The 18668-nt window shown below is 43.4% G+C and overlaps 1 protein-coding gene across 2 annotated transcripts in view; it reads right to left on the bottom strand.

Annotated features, from left to right (window-relative positions):
* Nucleotides 1-18178, bottom strand: part of LOC115075956 (major facilitator superfamily domain-containing protein 1-like) — a 30548-nt gene extending 12370 nt beyond the window's left edge. For both annotated transcript variants that reach the window (XM_029576938.1, XM_029576939.1), the window contains exons 1-10: nucleotides 18026-18178; nucleotides 14124-14224; nucleotides 12351-12475; nucleotides 10722-10777; nucleotides 9743-9886; nucleotides 9024-9182; nucleotides 4595-4710; nucleotides 2980-3080; nucleotides 2436-2547; nucleotides 889-1026 (exon numbers count right to left, since the gene is read on the bottom strand). In XM_029576938.1, coding sequence (XP_029432798.1) covers nucleotides 889-1026; nucleotides 2436-2547; nucleotides 2980-3080; nucleotides 4595-4710; nucleotides 9024-9182; nucleotides 9743-9886; nucleotides 10722-10777; nucleotides 12351-12475; nucleotides 14124-14224; nucleotides 18026-18047 — 1074 coding nt within the window. In that variant the 5' untranslated portion in view covers nucleotides 18048-18178. The remainder of the gene's footprint in view (nucleotides 1-888; nucleotides 1027-2435; nucleotides 2548-2979; nucleotides 3081-4594; nucleotides 4711-9023; nucleotides 9183-9742; nucleotides 9887-10721; nucleotides 10778-12350; nucleotides 12476-14123; nucleotides 14225-18025) is intronic.
* Between the last annotated feature and the right edge of the window lie 490 nt (nucleotides 18179-18668).

Here is an 18668-nt window from a genome sequence, read left to right as displayed (position 1 = left end):
CTAATAACATCTCAAATACGCTTTTCCCCAAAATTTGATTAAAGTAGATAGACGCAGGAGTAACATTCAAAAATATTTCTTTAAGGAAACTGTTGCTTGAATGGAAGTGATAGAGGAAAAAAAACAAACTTCAAGAAAACCCTGGGATAAGCAGAGGATCCCTCATTCTTAGATTATTGAGTGGCACTTCACAATTTAACCTCAAGTACCTCCAACTTTTTACAGAGAAAGCAGCTTGAATGTTTGGGAGGGGTCAAATCCACTGACCACATAAAACCCACTCTTGAATCAGCTACATTGCCTCCCACTAGAAAGTAGGAAAAAATTCAAAAACTATGTTTAGGTCATTATGTATAATTGTATCACCTACATGCTCAAATTCTGTATTTTCTTTTTAAATATAATCCACCTTGTGATTAATCTGTTTATATACTGCATACATGTCATTCTTATTTGAATACAGTTGGCTTTGGGATTAGTTTATTTAATATTGCACATAAGTTAGGGATATGGGTGTAGGCATTAGGCAATCTGCTTTGTACCTAAGGAAAAAAGGCAGAATATCAAAATGTTATAAAGAGAAAGCTGGAGATCAACCATTATCTGCACTGCACCAGCAAAACGTTTGGCCAGACTAGAGGTGCATTACGATCATCTGCCATCATGTTTCTATGCTGCCTCTACGTCATTTTTAGTAAACTGCCCTAGTTTATGGCACTATAGAAATGCTAAAAGAAGTGGGAAGTTTGAATAAAAACTGAATTGCATGGACCATCTGCTTTCATCCAAATTAACTACAGTGCAACAGATTATCTGCATGACATCTGCAGGTAGAGGGCAAACAAGGAAGGAGCAGCAGGGTGAAAGGGAACAGCTAATAGCACTTACCGCAGCAAAGGAGTAGGTTATCCCCAGCCAGATGGTAGAAACCAGAGGAGGGACATACGTGAAGGCCAGCAAGGCAAAGACCGGAAGAGTCATCACGGCGCACAGGATGGCAAGGATGCCTCTGAATCCGATGTAATCCTCGGGAAAGGAGAGCGCTCAATGTAATACAATCTGACGTTCGAAACAAGCAGCACACTGCCCCGCGACGAGAGCAGTGTTATCAGCATTAACAGCTTGCATCCGCTCACTGCTCGAGCCAAATACATGCTTAGCCAAGATTTCAGAGTGGAGACAACCTCCTCAGAGACAAAGTAAAAAAGTTTACTTCAATACTCAAATTTACACTTGCGTCAACTTTCATTTGTATTTTCCTGTCGCGTCCTGGAATTTCAATTTTACTCTTCTACTACTTTATTTGCATTTCTGAATGGACTTTGAGAGATCCTCCTCCTCAAAATAAGAATGTTCCAGAAGCCCTAGCTAGGTTTCTTTCATGTCTTTGCTCCCTTTCAGCTTTGGCCAGTGCTACAGCGGCCTTAGCTGTCAGCATACAGCCAGCTCACATGGTTCCCAAAGAAAAGCCGGTTGTTTAATGTATGCGGTGTTCTCATTTCAGTTCTGCTCTTCCATCCTATTTAAATTGGCATTTTTGTTTTCATTTTAGTTCTATCTTGATTTTTTGAGCTACATTTTGAAGAGATTTATTTTGTATTGGCAGGGGGCGGAAAAAAAATTCAAAGTAACCATTTGTTGCCTACATTTTTTCTTTCTGAATCTTACAGAAGGATTCTCTGTTCGGCCTCCAAATGATCAGAATCTCCCTAGATCAGGGGTGGCTAACTCCAGTCCTTAACCACCAGCAGCTCAGGTTTTCGGGATATCCGTAATGAACATGCATGAGATGGGGCCAGTGCATGCAAATCATTATCTGCAAATCTCTCATGCATATTCATTATGGATATCCTGAAAACCAGGCCTGTTTATGGCTATGGTATGGCAGAGTTGGCCACCCCTGCCCGATCTAGCCACCTGCTGTAGTGACTTTTTGTAATGGAAAGCACCTGGTGTAGCCATTTGCCCCTATGATGACCAGAATTAGATGACTAGTATTAGGATTAAATACTTTTCTCCTCCTCTAGCAAGAGCTGAATATGTTTTAGCTGCACTCACACTCAGCTGCTAGGATAAAAGCAGGAGCCAAAGCAGAGAAACCTGAATCCCAGGTCTCCTACCTAGCAGCAGAGTATTAACCCACGCTACGTCTAACCAAAAAGAGAAGAAGAGAGAGTCCAAACCTAGAAAACCTGCAGTGACTGACAGGTAAGGAAGGAGTCCCGGCCCAGAATTGTCAAACAGCTCCAAACCAAGCGCGGCTGTCACTTGCCCAGCGCTAATCCCTGACCCTTGGGCTGCTTCACAGTATTCTTCCCATTTCTGCAGCAGCCTTTCTAATCCACTTGCCTTAAGCGCCAAGCTGTACCTCACCAGATACTAGCTCTGCCGTCATCTCCAACCCTCCCCACCATTTCCCTGGGTGCTTCACTCACAATTAATATCCCCACGGCTGCAGAGAGAACAAGGGAGCTGTCATAGACTGCGCCAGCGATATAAGCAGCTTCCTGTTGCGTGTAGTCAGAGTACTTATCCTGGATAAATTTGCTAGAAATGTTCCAAGGAAAAGCAAAGAAGATACAGAATCAGGGCAGTACTCATGGGGTTAAAATATCAGAATCAGGGCAGTACTCATGGGGTTAAAATAGCAGAAAAGAAGCACTGATCAACTTTTTGAGTGTGGTCCGCAAAGAATAATTATTTGTAGTGTGTCTTTAAGAGGGGGGGGGAGGGGAAAGCAGTCACCTGCTTACAATGAACTTGCCATCACTTTCCTGTCAAAGAGGACAGAAGTTTATTGCAAAACCTAAAATGGCAAAGGATTTGTTAAAATAGCAAACTAAAAAAAAAAAAAAAAAAAAGGTGCCACTAAAGATTTCTGTCCACGTGTACAGGAGGCCCTCCCTGAGCGCCATAATAAGGATGGACTGGCACATGGGCATCGGGAAGGACTTCTACAGTTTCCACATCATTGATTACCTGGCGTCAGCCACAAAGGGGAAAATCCCATTGTAAAAGAACATGATGGTGAAGACCAGCAGCCAGTAGCGCAGAGGCAGATGCCGCACATCGTGGACCCGCTGTAATACAAGACAAGCACATGCTGCTCACAGAGTCACAACAGGAGGCGAATGGTTCTACCAAATCTTTCCCCCAAATGCCCACTGTACAAACATGGCTGAACACACAACCAGCCTGAGAAAGTAGGTGCTAGACAGGCTTAGATCCCATGGCCTGCGTGGCTCCGAAAGCATGAGCTAGAAGCAAAGCCTTTAGCACTGGTACTAGCCCGAGGTGATTCATTACAAGGCTAGCTCACAAAAAAACACTTCAAATTCATATTGTAGACACAGTTGTTTGAATCTTGACAGCTAAACATGTCATGCTATAAGCTCATGAACAGGGAGAATCCTGAAGCAAAAAGGTAAGGTAACCCCAAACCATGTGAAGAGGATCTACAATCAGAGACAAGACTGCCATTTCCAAGCCTTATGCAGGGCCTTCCATAGGGGGAGGGGATCTGCTGCACCACCAAGCTAGCCCTCTCTCCAAACATTACAGTTTCCTGTCAGGTTGGAGGTCGACCCATGCACACCTGCATTGCAGGGCCCTGCTGTGGTCGATTCACCCTGGGCACTGCCCCCTTTCTAAGGTCATGAGGGCGACAAAACAGGATCCTGTTTTGTCGCCCTCACGGCTTTGTTAGACAGCCTTCCTTGCTGTTTCTTCAGTCCCTTTCTAAGGTCAGCCAGGCCATGCCTGTTCATTTTCCTAGTTAAACAATATCTTTTGCCAAAATGGCTTTTTAATACTTTCCTTACTCTAATCTATATTTAATCTACTATCCACGTGTACCTAGCAGTTTTCACGCCACTGTTGGGGTAGTACTTTCCCTGGACTCTGAGTTTAATTAAAGCTGATTACTTTGTTTCACTGGCTAAGATCTAAGCCAGGAGCTGAGGACGGTCCCTTCTTGTCCAAGAGAACATGGACAATATGGAGGGTTAATTGCTCTGCTACCCAAAATTCCACTGAGCTGATTACATTCTAACTACTACCACAGCAAGAAGATTAAACCTCATGTTTTAATACATAAAGGACAAACTTGCTTCAGTCTTCAGCTGCCACCTCCCTCTGCTCTCAATTCAAAGAGTTCATATTTGAGACGATGAAATTCCTGCCCTATCCTCTAGGTCTCTGCTAAAAAAGGGTACCGTAAGTTTAAAAGGCATTACATGAGTAAATGTAACCTACTACTGCAGCAATTTAAAAAAGCCATTTACACATATAAATCCTATGGACAATCCAATGGCGTACATTTTAGCAATTTTCCAAAGCCCACTTACACGGGTAACGTGCATTTGCACATGCAAAGCCCAGTTTTAAGCGTGTAAATTCTTTTGAAAAATCAGGCCCCAACGTTCTCTCAATAAACCCCTCACACAAACTGCACTAATTTGACGTTTTAGCTGACTCTTCTGGTTACCGCTACTGCACTTCTTGAGTGCATGAATATAAAAGCGGCCTCCGCATAAAAAAGCAGAGTTCACTTATCTGCTCCTAGATTTACTTTTCCTACCCCTTGCACACGTACCACTTTCTTGGACTCCTCCTGAATGGCTCCATCCAGGCCCAGTTGCTTCATGCCCACTTTGTCGAGGGTACTGACTACGATGGCAGACACAAAGCCCAGCACGCACAGCAGGGTACCTGCAAAAGGTGGGTAGAGAGGGAATACCGGCAAAAGTCAGTTCTCCAAGAAAACAAAAAGGAGCAGAAAAAGACCAGCTCACACCTGCAACCGAACTGGGCTCTGGGAAGTACTTCGTGATGGAGTAATAGCACGACTTAGTAATGGAATAGATTATGGTTGATAAAGAATAATTGGGTCGGCCAGCCTGCCCAGTTATTCCTGTCCACATTTAAAGATGTGTCCCAGCTGCCTTTGCTCCTTCCTGCATGTAAGACCGCTCTGGGAGAGCCTACAGTGGTCAGATTTTGGAACTTCTGGCCTGGCCAGCATGTGGATGAGAGACCAGCGACGAGGACTACGGAAGGCAATGGCAGACCACTGCAGGGTCCAGCCAAGAATGTCCTGGTCAGCACGATGGAGCCAGGATTGCCTAAGCCTGTACTTCCCAGCACAGTTGATCTGTAAGACTGTATTGTTTGTGACAATGCTGCACAGACACTAACCAACGTTGCTAGTTGAGGTATTACAAAATGACTGCAGTTTTCTGCTAGGAATGTGCATGACAGATGCAGATATGATGGCTCAACTAATCCACTTTATATTTAAGAAAATATAACCCCCCTTAGCTGCAATTCCAGGTGTGTAACAAACAGTCATCAAGAAATTAGACATCTCTCCCCAAAAAATAAAAATCATAAAAACTCTGCTCTTCTAATTACATTAAACTCAATAGATATAAAAGAGGATGTCAGAGTTGAGAGGGCTCTTTGTCTAGGACTAACGTACTCAAAGATCAGTAGATTCAGAGTCAAATGTTTGGGAAAAATAGTAGAGTAAGCTTTTCTTGAAACATTTTACCAAAAGCTCAGCTCTCCGTTCTTCTAGGAGCGTGTTCCACTACACAAGGCAAGCTACAAAAAAAAAAAACTTCTGCGAGACCTAGGGTTTGTGTGTTGGTCATTATCTGTCACACTAAAAATGACCATCTTCCAGGGCATTTGGAAGCAGCCAATGATAGGTAATGAAAGTCCACTAAATTTCTAACAAAACACACAAATTTAGGCGCACATACCGGAGGAAAAAAATTAACATTTTTAGTCGTGCCAGCTTAGTGCGCTTGCAGAAGCTCCAGGTGCAGCCTCAGGAAAGGAAAGCAAAGCTTTTCCAGTCCATCAGTTTGATAGGTTCAAGGGTTGGATTAAGACAAGCAAAGCTGGATTTTCAGAAGGCATTTTAACAAAGTTCCTTGTGAGGCAATGTCCTAATGTGGATTGGTAACTAACCTAAAGGACAGGAGAAAGGTAGGAGGACTGCATGGTCACTTTTTGCAATGGACAAAGGTAAGTAAGTGTGCCACAGTGTACTGGGACTGAAGCTTTTTAATATAGTTATAAACATATACCTTCCAGACCGGTGAGAGCTGCTTATAGAGATACTCTCCTCACCCCACCCATCAAAACCTCTCTAAATAAACAATCTCTATCTACAGCAGGTCCCGCGCAATGGAATTCTCTACCTCCAGAACTCCGGCAGGAACTATGCCCGATCACCTTTAAAAAGAGACTCAAAACTTGGCTATTCGAACAAGCTTTTAACTTATGCCAATAATTCCCTCTTACCTCACTTCACTTTCCTACAAGCAATTCCATCAGATTTTAGTTTCAGTTTAGCGTTCCAACTCCGCAATCAACCAACCCAAACATGTACTCCGTGTACCGAGACTTTAATTCATTCCAATATGCACCTAGATCATTAACCAGATTAATTTCAACTCTACAACAGACTCTTATTACTTTTCTATTTATTCATTGTACGTTATTCCCCAGTTACTTTGATCCTAGTTTATCTCCCTTATTCAATGTAATCGCATTCTTACATGCTTGTTTAATGTTTTAATGTAAACTGAAGTGATATGTAACTCTGCTACATGAACTGCGGTATATAAAAATGTTACATAAACAAACAAACAATGTGGAAAAGGGAATGATGAGGAAGGTGAATACATTCACCGATGAGAAAATTATTCAAAGTTATTAGATCATGAGACAATTTTGAGGAATTGCAAGAGGACCTTGCAAGACCAGGTGACTGAGCATCTAAATGGCAGATGAAATCTAAATGTGAACAAGTGCAAAGTGATGCACATAGTCAGGGCCCCAGGTCTCTGAAGATTGCGCAAGGCAGCCGGCAAAATCTGCCCTTATCCATGAAATTTGCTGGTCCCTGTGGAATCACTGTAGGATACCAGAGAGCCGAGTCAGTCGGAGAAGCTAAAGCTCAAGCAGCACTTTCAGCCACCACCACTTTCCAGCTCATGTATGTATGTATTTATTTATTTATTTTAAATGTCTGCTATGGCCAAATATATTAACTGGCCAAAGTGTCAGAAAATGGCTATTCTTATAAACGTATGCAAGTCAGGCGTGTTTTATCACTTTCTTTAATAAAACGGTTTAAATGAATACACAAGTATGACATTATACAAAATTTGTCACATAACGGCCACTCAATTTTGAAAAAAACCTGTCACAGGAAATCAGGGGCACTGCATATAGGGAAGAATAAGGAAGAAGACTTGGCTCTATTCTTTGGGATCCTGCTGGGCACTTGGGAAAGGAATAGGCCAACTCTGCAAGGCAGGATGCTTGTTCTCGATGGACCTTTGATCTGAGCAAGAACGGCATTTCTTATGTTCTCAATCCTAGAACCACTTCTCAGACACCATTTAGTGGCTCGCCTTACTGAAATGGGGGAATGGAGGCGGTCTCCATCCATTTGTTTTAGGTGCAAAGAACCTACAGTCATCTCTGTGTTTGTCAGGCCATAGGTATATATCAGAATCCCTCTCCGTGGATGATTTGGCAAGAAAACGTCTCTTATCGCGGTTCAAAACACACCTGTTAAATTCATCCCCCGAGAGGGACCTCCCAGATGTGCCGAGAGAGTTGGATAAAAATCGGTACTTAAAATACAAGATGACTCTGGAAAGTACTTTCTTTGTATTGGCCTAGATGCGTCCATGTCAACGTTGGGTAGTGAGCCATGAGACTGCATGCAAGCTCCTTACCTCTATCCCTACAGCTCTGATGCGTCCAATGGTTGGGAAAGGGATGCAGAGGAAGGGGAGTAAATGGGCAGATCCACTGCATAAGATGGGGAGAGGAAATAAAAGCACTGTTCCCTCAACATGCTAAAATTAAAGATCTCAATATAAAGAGTGAAACCGACTTTAAATCACTAATTTTATTTGGGATTGTACACAAATGGTGCCAGCTGCTGCTTTTTGCTCTCTCTCAACCCCAAACCCATCCAACTTTTTAAAAGTTCTGTCTGTATACTCACTACTTTTTTTCCCCCCCCTCCACTTATATCGCCTGCCTCCTCGCAAGTCCCAGGTGCCAGGGTTTAAACTGCATGCTCACATGAGCGCATGAATAAAGGGGAACATTGCTGGAGCACTGGAAAACCTGTTGTTTTGGGTTGTTCTAAATGCTCAGCCTTGCTTGGAACTCGCTGCTTATGACCTTGCAAGAATTTCCATGGTAAATGCAGGGAATAAGAGGGGGATGCACGGGGATGTGGGTCGAGTGCTTTTTTTTTTTTTTTTTAACCAAACCAAATTTTTCATGTAAACACAGGGGAAGTGGCCCCGCTTTCTCCCACAAGCTGTGGGAGGTAATAATTTTGTGTGATCTCAAAACACCTCCTGGAATATATATTATTTATTTAACAACATTTTTATCGTACAAAGGGTGGTTCTTGCTGAGCTACCTTCAGCTTCTTTACGATGCTTTTCATTCAGTTGGAGGTTATAAAATATACATCTTTAGTTGGTATAGAAAATTCTCAACCCTTTTTTTTTTTAAATACTGCGGGCTGAGAAAGGACAGGCATAAAACATGCACATGAGGGGGGTGGGGGGAGATCAAATGCAACTTTGGCCATAGCATAATACCCCAACCATCTGAGGGGTCCTGTGGAGCACCGCAACACTTTCAGGATTTGCATGGTCACAGCAGGCACATATATTTCGGGGCCTCTGCTACTTCAAACCAAATTCCAGCCCCAAATATGACAGAGAATGCAAAATCTGAATTATAAATAGTCCTCTTTGCAACAGTGGAAGAAATTGTGAATCTCCCATAAATGAATGCTAGAAAGAGCTGAAAAAGCTTAATAGAAAAAAAAACCTGTCATATCTTGATGCTTTATGACAATCGCTGATGAGACGAGCCGGTCTGAGAGTTTGAATACCATTAAAGTTTTCTTTTTTTTTTTTTTTTTTTAATGGCAACAACTTTGCAGCTAAAGTAGTAAGGGCTGGACTCACCTCCCCAGAGCGTCCACTGAATGCCAAAATGAGACTCGAACTGATGGGTGAAGAAGAAGTTAAGGACGCTGCCAAGACGGGAGAACGAGAGCGTCAGTCCAAAGGCCAGTGCCAGCTCCTTCCCTTTGAACCAGAAAGCCGTGATCCGAGTCTGCACAACTGAATGGTAAGAAAAACAAAAAAGGTTAGGTACGGTGAGAGTGGCCCAGTTGTGTATGAACTCCGAGAATGGGCCCAGAAGGCCAGTCCAAGCCCAGGAGGCCAAACCCTATGCTGTCCCAGAAACTGAGGCTGGATGCCTGCTCGAAGGAAGCACACCTCAGCTTTCCCAGGCACATAAAATAAAAGGTGATCAGCACATCTGTGAGGAAAAAGGACTGAAACATGGAGGTAAGGCAGCCAGATGAGAACGCCAGGCATGCTCACTTCTCCATGCGCTACTATCAGAAGGTGAGGAACCTTCCCGCAGGCTGTCATTGCAAGCTCAACTAAGCAAGTCCAGAATTGGAGAATTAAAAAACATAAAACCACCGTGGAATCTGTCTTTGGGACTAAGGGATCCAAACCACAAATCCCCATAGAAGCAGATGAGAAGTGGAGCCAGGTGGAACTCTCCCAACTACAGGGGATGATGGCACTTTGAAATACCCCCAAGCCTAAGGCTTCCTAAACCCCACCCTCCATCAGGACCTTAACAGAGCCGCTGGCTGGTTCCTTACTGGTCAGCGACCCATTGCCAGAACCAAACAGCAGACGTCCCATCAGCATCAGCGGCAGGAGGTATGGTGTCCCCTTGAAGTGGGAGCCCATGGCAAAGATTGCAGAGCCCAGGACGGTCAGGAAGGAGAAGAGGAACACACCAACTGCACAGCAGAGAGGAAAGAAAGGCTATAACTGGCACAAAATAGAAACAAAACTCATTTTGAATCTGTGTAATTAGTGGCACAGCAACGTCTTTACAGAAACTCTCATACTAGTATTTAATTCTTAAAAAAAAAAAAATACACCAGGAACCTCCATCTCGCTCCCCATTGAAAACTAACCTCAGGGGCTAGAAGTTAGTGGCTTTGCCACCTCAAAGCAAGCACAGTACTTATAATGCTTGAGCGCTTCCAGCCAACACCTCAGAGTTTGCCATAGAACAGCTCTGGCGGCAGCTGCATCCTTGCTTCAAGCACAGTGAATGGCTGCAGTACTAGGACTTCTGTATGAGAGGACGTAGAAGATAAACAGAGAAAGTAATGGACCCATTCATGATGGCTCTTCGAAGGGGCAGACTAACCCAACATTCAGCCTGTTTGTACCTGGAATGACAAGCAACAGAACGCTCTATTCTCCTCCCTCAGAACCAAGCATTCTGAGTGCTAGGAGGATACACAGTGGAGCACTGCTGCTGCTGGGTTTTGCTTTATAAAATAACAGAAGAAGAGATTACAGAAATTAATACAAAACTTGCTGCATGCTGACAAAAAGAAGCAATTTGTCTGGACGTGAAAGTGGACTAGGCATGTGACATATCGCCTTACACAGCCCATATGAGCATATGTCATTCCACCATAAAAACCAGCGGTAGCACTTTTCAAACAGGAGCAGAGCTCTGAAACCAGCACAGAGAGCTCTTTACTCTGGCCTAGAGTAATCTGAGGGGGAAAAAAAAAAGATAATTTGGTAGCAAAAAAGAAAAATAGTAACACTCACAGCGGTTTCCCAGTTTATCAATGAGGTATCCAGCCACAATCACCACCAGTGCATTACTAGGGAAAAAAAAAAACAACAAACATATAGACATTCTCAGACTTCAGATACAGGAGTAGGGTCAGAAGAGAAAGGCTAAGTGAACAGCATGAAACTTCTGCTCCCGGCAAAAAAACCCTTCAGACAGAAATGTGGGAGTCCCTTAACCAGGAGAAGTTTGCAACAGGTGAGCTAGAATTACAATATGGTTGACATAAGTTGGTCAAATAGAATTGACCTTTCTAAAACAGGGGTTTCTCAACCCAATCCTTAGAAAACACCTAGCCCATCAGATTTTTAGGATATTCTCAATGAATATGCATGAGATAGATTTGCATACAAAGGAGGCAGTACAAGCAAATTTCATGCATATTAATTGTGGGCACCTGAGAACTTGACAGGTTGGGTGTGTCCTGAGGACTGGGTTGAGCTCCCCTGTTCTAAAATAAGGAATTCTAGATAAAAACGTTTTCTCCAAATTTAGGATTTCAAATGAATCTAGGGAAAAACATTTCAGATTTCTTCTTCGATGATGCTCCAACGCCCCATTGCCGCTCTCAGATAGGCTTGCAAGAAAGGTGTGTGGAGATTAGAGGACAGATAGATGATGCACATCCAAACCAAACCACAAAACTAAGAGAAAAATCAAAGTTTTCTCCCATTATGAACATATAGCCCTATATTTAAATGCTATATATCATTAAAATACCCAGGTTTCTCACCTTTTTAAGTTAGTCGAGTTCAGTCAGTCAATTTGAAAATGCCCTTCTAAAAGGCTACATTAGCAAATGATCTTTTAGTCACTTTCCTGAGTTTGTCTCTAGATCATTACCAGATTTGGCGCTTCAAAAATGAGTAGCACTATCTCTCTCAATTGCCTTCTGTGGCACATCCTAGCTCCTAAAAGAGAAGGGTTAATCTCTGAATAACCTTAAAGTGCAACCGACATACACCGAATGAGACGGCAGTCCAGTGATTTGTAAATAGGAAGAGAGCCAAAAAAATGTGCAGAAGTACAAAAAAAAAAAAAGGAGTTTACTAATCTAAACTGTAGAATATGATATCTTGAGTTTGTATAAAGAATAGGCTGATGTTATCCACTTCGCAGGAGTGGAAGTGCTGTATGTGAATCAGGCAACAGGCCACACACTGCCCTAGTGGCTCAGGTGAACTGCATCCTGCCCTCACCCACATTTCTCTCCAGATCCATGGGAGATGTGGAGAGAAAACCCAGGAAAAGGTAGATCACTTCCTTCTAAGGGAAGGAAGATTCAAGGCTCTGGCATTCCTGGTTAAGCCCTTCCACGCTTGGGGGTGGGGGAGAAGCAGGATAGCAGCGTCTGTCAGTAGAGGTACGTGGATCCAAAACATTCAAAAGAGAACTGGGAAGGATGACAGGGAGATGTGCTTCACACAAGAAGTGAAAGAAGATGATCTCTTGCCAGTATCCAGAATCAGATGATTGGTATTAATAAAATGCCAGGGCAAGGTTCTCTCAATAGGGGTAACTTCCTTGAATCGGATCTAATTTATGACAACAATGCGGACCTTTAGCACCTTCTCAAGGGACTCAATAGGGATGAGGAGACTCACGTCCAGGCGTAGATGGCATACAGCAGGTTGTACTGCTCTGGCGTCATACCCAGACCTTCCACGCAGTCAGATGTGCTATTGGCAAGGGTGGTATTAGGGAGAGTTGCATTGCTGCAGGTCAAGTTCTGTGTAAACAGCAAAATAAAATGTTATAGTCTCTCAGGATCTAGGATGCACAGGCAACACCAGTTGGCCAAAGTGTTTTATTTTAGGGATACTCTTCCTTTCAATATTCCTCCTCCCTCTCTGGATTGTTCACAAGAGTTGTTGCTTTAATGGTGCATGAACCAAACTACTTGTTATTTACTAGCATTATAAATACAGATGTTAAGAGAAATAGTAAATCGACAAAAGTTATTTACTGCTAATTATGCCGGACATAAAATAGAAAGTGGTTCCAAAAACTCGAGAGATACGCAATCATCCTTATTATGTGCCCACAGCAAAAACAGGAGTGATCCCAGACATGCACTCACATTGAAAGAACAGAGGCCCATGCATCCTAAATGATAAATTATTCCAAATATATAGCAGAAAAGTGTATCAAAAACAGAGCAGAGATACTACAGGAGATGAATTTTTTTTATCTGAAACATAGTTATATGTAATGTTTTCTGTGTAATAAGCTTGATAAATGTCAGCACATTCCTTTATTGTAATTGAAACTTCTGTTTATAATAGCACAGCATTTCTGAAATATTTTTCTGCTATAAATGGCAAAGAAGAGACCCTAGCATCCTGCGAGCATAGCATGTCCCACTCGTGGCGAAGATGAAGGCCCCAGGGAGAGTGTGTGTGAGAGAGGGGGGGGCAGGGTGAGTGTGGGTGCCAGAGAGAGGTAGACTATGTGAGGAGATTGTGAAGGTGTGAGAGAGAGAAAGAGAGAGAGAGAGAGAGAGATTGGAAGCTGGTGTGTGTGAAAAAGGGACTGCATGTATGTGAAGGTGCTTGTTTGTGAGACAGAGACCCTATATGTAGGGATGTGTGTGTGCATGAGAGAGACCCTGTATGTGGGGATGTGTGTGTGCATGAGAGAGACCCTGTATGTGGGGATGAGTGTGCATGCATATGAGAGACCCTGTATGTGGGGATGAGTGTGCATGAGAGACACCCTGTATGTGGGGATGTGTGTGTGCATGAGAGACACCCTGTATGTGGGGATGTGTTTGTGCGAGAGACAGAGAGAGAGACACATACACACAGAGGGACTCTGTATGTGGGGATGTGTGTGTGCCAGAGAAAGAGGGACCATGTATGAGGGGTTGTGTGCGTACAAGAGAGTGAGAGAGTCTGAATGAGGATGTGGGTATGTGCACTACAGAGAGGGAACCGGCGTGCGAGAAAGAGAGAGATGAACAGAGGGCGCCTGTGAAAGAGGCAGTACTGACAGCAAGGTCAAACTCTGGGAGCAGAGATAGAGTGGAAGGACTTGAGCCTAGAGGTGGAGGGGAGAGATACTGGCAGGTGGAGGAGTTGGGGCCTGAGAGGGCAAAGTGCCCAGAGGAGTAGGGAAAGAGAGTGGAAGGAACACTCTTACAGTGTACTTATTTAAAATTCTGCATCTTTAAATAACATTTTTCTGTATTAATTTAAAACATAATTACTTAAAGATTGTCATGTATATTGTGTTATTTTGTCCAATATAAAAGTATGCAGAATTTTAAGTTTTTGTGTGCAGAATTCCCCCAGGAGTACTATTTTCATTATCAAATAAGTCAGGTGGAAAATATCCTTGGAGCAGGAGAGCTTGGGTCCCGCTGCCTTGGTACTCACCCCCTGGAACTGGTCTTGCAGGACACTGGGGATATCAAAGCAGAAGTAGGAGCCAAAGGTTAAAAGGCAGTTGAAGAAAAGCACCAGGAACCTGTAGTAAGCTGCAGAGCAAACAAAGATGACCCTGTTGTGTACTCCTGTGATTTCCCATTTTGTAGCATTAAGCACCTAAAATTCCAAACACTCATTTTATAGTCTGCTCTCCGCAGCAGCACAGGGTGTGAACCTCCGGCAAATATGCAAACGTTCAGGTTTCCAATCAGCGAGACACCTCAGGTCCCTTACTTATACTAAAAGGACTCCGAGCTCTGGCAGGGACAGCTACAGAAATGATAAAAAAAAGTCCTCAAAAGGAATGATAGAGGGGGACAAAATGTTCAGAAACTTCAGTTCACAGTACAAATTTAAAAATATAAAAAAAAAGAAAGAAAACTTGCTGTTAGCTGAAAAACAACAAATACATTTTTTTTTCTGACCGGATAGGATCCGATTGAGTAGGAGGAAACTATCATTTAAAACAGCCACAATACCTGCAGACTGGAAGGTGGCCAGTGTGACACTGATATTTCAAAAAGGGCTTCAAGAGTGATCTGGAAAACCACAGACCAGCAAGCCTAACGTTAGTGCTCAGCAAAATGGTAGCCTCCATTCTTCGAAACAAAATCACTGGCCAGATAAATAGATATGGCTTAATGGGGGAAGACTCAACATGCCTTACCAATCCTTTAGAATTTTTTGAAAGTGTAAATACATACATATATAAATAAAGGTGATCAGGTTAGTACAGTGTATTTGGATTTTCAGAAAGCATTTGACAAAATCCCCCATGAGAGATTCCTCAATGAAAAAAGTCATGGGATAGGAGGCAGAGTCCTACTGTGGTTTGGGAACTAGTTAAAAAAAACAAAGAGAGTAGAAAGGTCATTAGTGGAGTACCACAGGAATAGGTACTAGTTCCTATTGTCACTGTACTGGCTGCTAGGCAGCCCCCCTGCCAGCAGGGGCTTCAGTGGGTCACACTCAACACGGCTCTATGCTCTGCCTTGAAGGCTGCATGACACAACAAGGCCAGCCCCATAAAACCCTCCCTCAATCTTAGCTCGGAGATCTCTTCATCGAGTCACCTTGGCTCCTTGCTCTAGCCAACCTTATTCTTATTTGTGCTTGCTATATGGCCTATTAGAAGCTCTTTTGCCTTGCCTTATCCTTGTTCCCAGTATGGCCTGTTTAGGCCTTCTTGCCTTATCTTGTTCCTGTTTGTTTTCCTATGGGTCTTCCAGTAAACCTCCTATTCCCTGTGGGTCTCCCAGTGACCTAGGTTGTCCTGCACCTTGCTTCTGCCTGTGTGTTCCTAGCCTTGCCTCTCCACCCTGTCCTGTTTCCTTGTCCTCCCAGTTAGCCTCTCTGACTGATCTTTCGTGGCTGGCTTGGACCGACTTCTGCCCTTGCTATGCTGGATTTCCGCCTGCCTTGACCTCTGCCTGGACTCCGATTCTATTTGATCCCTGCCTTCCCCAACACAACTCTTCCTGAAGGCTGCCTGCCTGACATAGCCTGCCTTGTCCCTGCCAACCACTAGAACCTGCGGGCCCAACCCAAGGGGGAGGTGGCTGGACAGGTAGACCTTCAAGCCCTGTACCACTCCTGTTCAGGGATTAACTTACACCAGCCTACCCAGCCCCAATACCTATGCTATGTAACATATTCACAAACAATCTGGAAAAGGGAATGACAAGTGAGGTGATCAAATTTACAGATGACACAAAATGATTCAGAGTTGTTAAAACAGCAGCAGAAGGACCTTGTGAGTCCAGGAGACTGGGCATCTGAATGACAGATGAAATTTCAATGTGAAAAATTGCAAAATGATGCACTACACGCACAAAATGCTGGGTTCTGTATTGGAAATCACCACCCAGAAAAAGGCCCTTGGAGTCCTTGTGAATAATGCGTTGAAATCCTCAGCTCAGTTTGTGGCAGTGGTCAAAAAAGAAAATCGGATGTTAGGAATGTTCCAAAAAGGAATGGAGAATAAAACAGGAGAGATATCACCTCTGTATCAATCCATGGTGCAACCGCACCCTGAATATTGTGTTCAGTTATGGGCACCCCATCTCAGAAAAAAATACAGCAGAATTAGAAAAGGTGCAGAGTATGGCAACAAAGATGATAAAGGGGATGGCGAGAGGTTACACAGGTTAGAGCTCTTCAGCTTGGAGAAGAGACAGCTGAGAGGGGACATGATAGAAGTTTATAGAATCATGAGTGGGGTGGAAGAGTTAAAAAAAAAAAAGCCTACTTTTTATCCTTTCAAAAATAACTAAAATAAGGATACACTCAATGAAACTAACCACCAGCAGATTTAAAACTCAGCATGCAATCAAACTGTGGAATCTGTTGCCAGAGGATGTAGTCAAAGTGACTAGCACGGTGAGGTTTAAAATAGGTTTGGACAAGTTCCTAGAGAAGGGGTGGGCCACTTCGATCTTCAAGAGCCACAAACAGGCCAAGATTTCAGGATATTCACAATGAATATGCAGGAAATAGTGCATTTTTTTCTTCTGACAATGAGGATGATGATGATGATGAAGAAGAAGAACAACAACAACTTGGGGGGGGGGGGGGACATGGACAACAATATGGGCATGGTTCACGGTCAGGTCTAACACCTGCCTGCCATTGCATTTGCTGCTGATAGCTCTGCTGCTTGGCTGTTTTTCTTTATAGTGACATAGTCCTTTTGCATTGGTGGGAAATGCAAGCAGGTGAATGCCTGATTGCCCTGGGGAATGAAAGATCAGCCATTGTTAGGGCAGTCGCCCTGAGAAAGGCCTCCTGGCCTGGCCATCCCTGAGGAAATAAGTTTTATGGAAGGCAGTTGCCCCAGTAGCCTCAATTTCTTCCTCCTTCCTGCTGGACTAGACAACAACTACCATCTGCTGGAAGCAGAGAATGACTGACTACTTCCCTACTGTACCAGCCTGTATAGAGAGGGGCATCTGGACAAGAAAGCTTGCACTCTGCCTCCATCTGCCGGTAAGGGGGACAAATCCCACTTGTCTGGACTGGCTTGCAATAGGAAACTGCAATAGGCTCTTTCCTTGTTTGCAGTACATTTATTTTTAATACTTCATTAGAACTAAGAAGCAGGCCAAAAACGTTTAATAAGAAGTCATTCATCATACCTCAATTTTCTATAATCATCACAATCCAATAAACCCTGTCCTGCATTATGAGCACAGATTGCAGTGACAGTTTTAGCAGTAATATTTAGTTCTGGAGAAAACTTGAGTCTTCATACATTATCACACTTTTAAAAAGACCAACAAAAAAGGTAGGTCCCACTTTGAAGAAGGGACATATACGATCTTGAAAGGTCATATACAATATATTTTTGTTAGCCTTTAAAACAATGGCAAACTACTAAGACTTCAATGATAGTGATTACGATCAAGATCAACTCTGTTTAGCAATGCTGGACTTTGTATAACGTTTTATAGTTATTATTACTTGATCTTATTATAATATGTATATGCAGATGTTAGATATATTTATTTCTCAAATACGATTAATTTGTTTTGCAAGTCACGCAATTCCATGAATACAAATCCATAAATTTAGCATGCTTTGTAAATCAAATTAATCATATAAACCCACTTTACAAAGAAAACATTTTAAAGTGGATGACTTCCAATCTTTTACTTTGAAACTGTTAAAAAAAAAACCCCAGGACCACAACGTTTCAATGGAATTTACAGATTCCAAAAAAACATGTGTTCATAAGTACCCGAACTTAAATCAGATGAGCTCCAGTCACGTGACCTGGCGCCCCAAAGCACACAGTCAGTGGCCCCTACAATCTGCCCCGGGCCCCCGACCCTGTCCGCACACTGCATACACACCACTTTCAGCGGCGACAGCCATAATCCTTTTCCCAACAGTTCCAGAACTGTAGCTCCCCGTCGCGATCCGCCGATCACCGGCTCCGCAGCCTCTATTGTTGCTCTACCCAGCGATCCCTCTCCCACGTGATCCCTCACGCACTGGGCGGAGACTCGTAGGCCCGCGGCGCGCGACTTCCGGATCCTCCCTCCGCTGCTCAGTGGCTGGGAGTGGTGGAGCTCTGGCTTCTGGCGGCTCGCGCGGCTGCTGTGTCAGCAGCTGGAGAATTTAGGGAGGGAGCTTGGTGAAGTGACTTTCCACGGAGGGGGCGATCGTAAACTCTCGTTGAGTGTGGTGTGGTGAGAAATCTTTCCGGGCTAAGGAACTTCGACGAGGGTGGCCGTGGAAAACAGTGGGGGGCATACTCTCATACTTTCAACTCATGTGTGCTCCATCTTCATCCTTTCACATTTTCTGCATTTTTTTTTCCAAATAATTTTTATTCTGTGGTACAGGCTTACCAGGTATACCGACCTGAGCAGGCAGGCAAAGAATACCATATAACTGTGCATAGCCTGAGACAAAACTATAGAGGTGTATCTCTTCAGCCTAAACCGGTGGCCACAGCATTTTTTATAATACAATGAAATAGAATTCCCTCAT

This window comes from Rhinatrema bivittatum, chromosome 14 (genome assembly GCF_901001135.1).
Source record: "Rhinatrema bivittatum chromosome 14, aRhiBiv1.1, whole genome shotgun sequence".
Taxonomy (NCBI): Eukaryota; Metazoa; Chordata; class Amphibia; order Gymnophiona; family Rhinatrematidae; genus Rhinatrema; species Rhinatrema bivittatum.
This window is presented reverse-complemented; position numbering and strand designations above follow the sequence as displayed.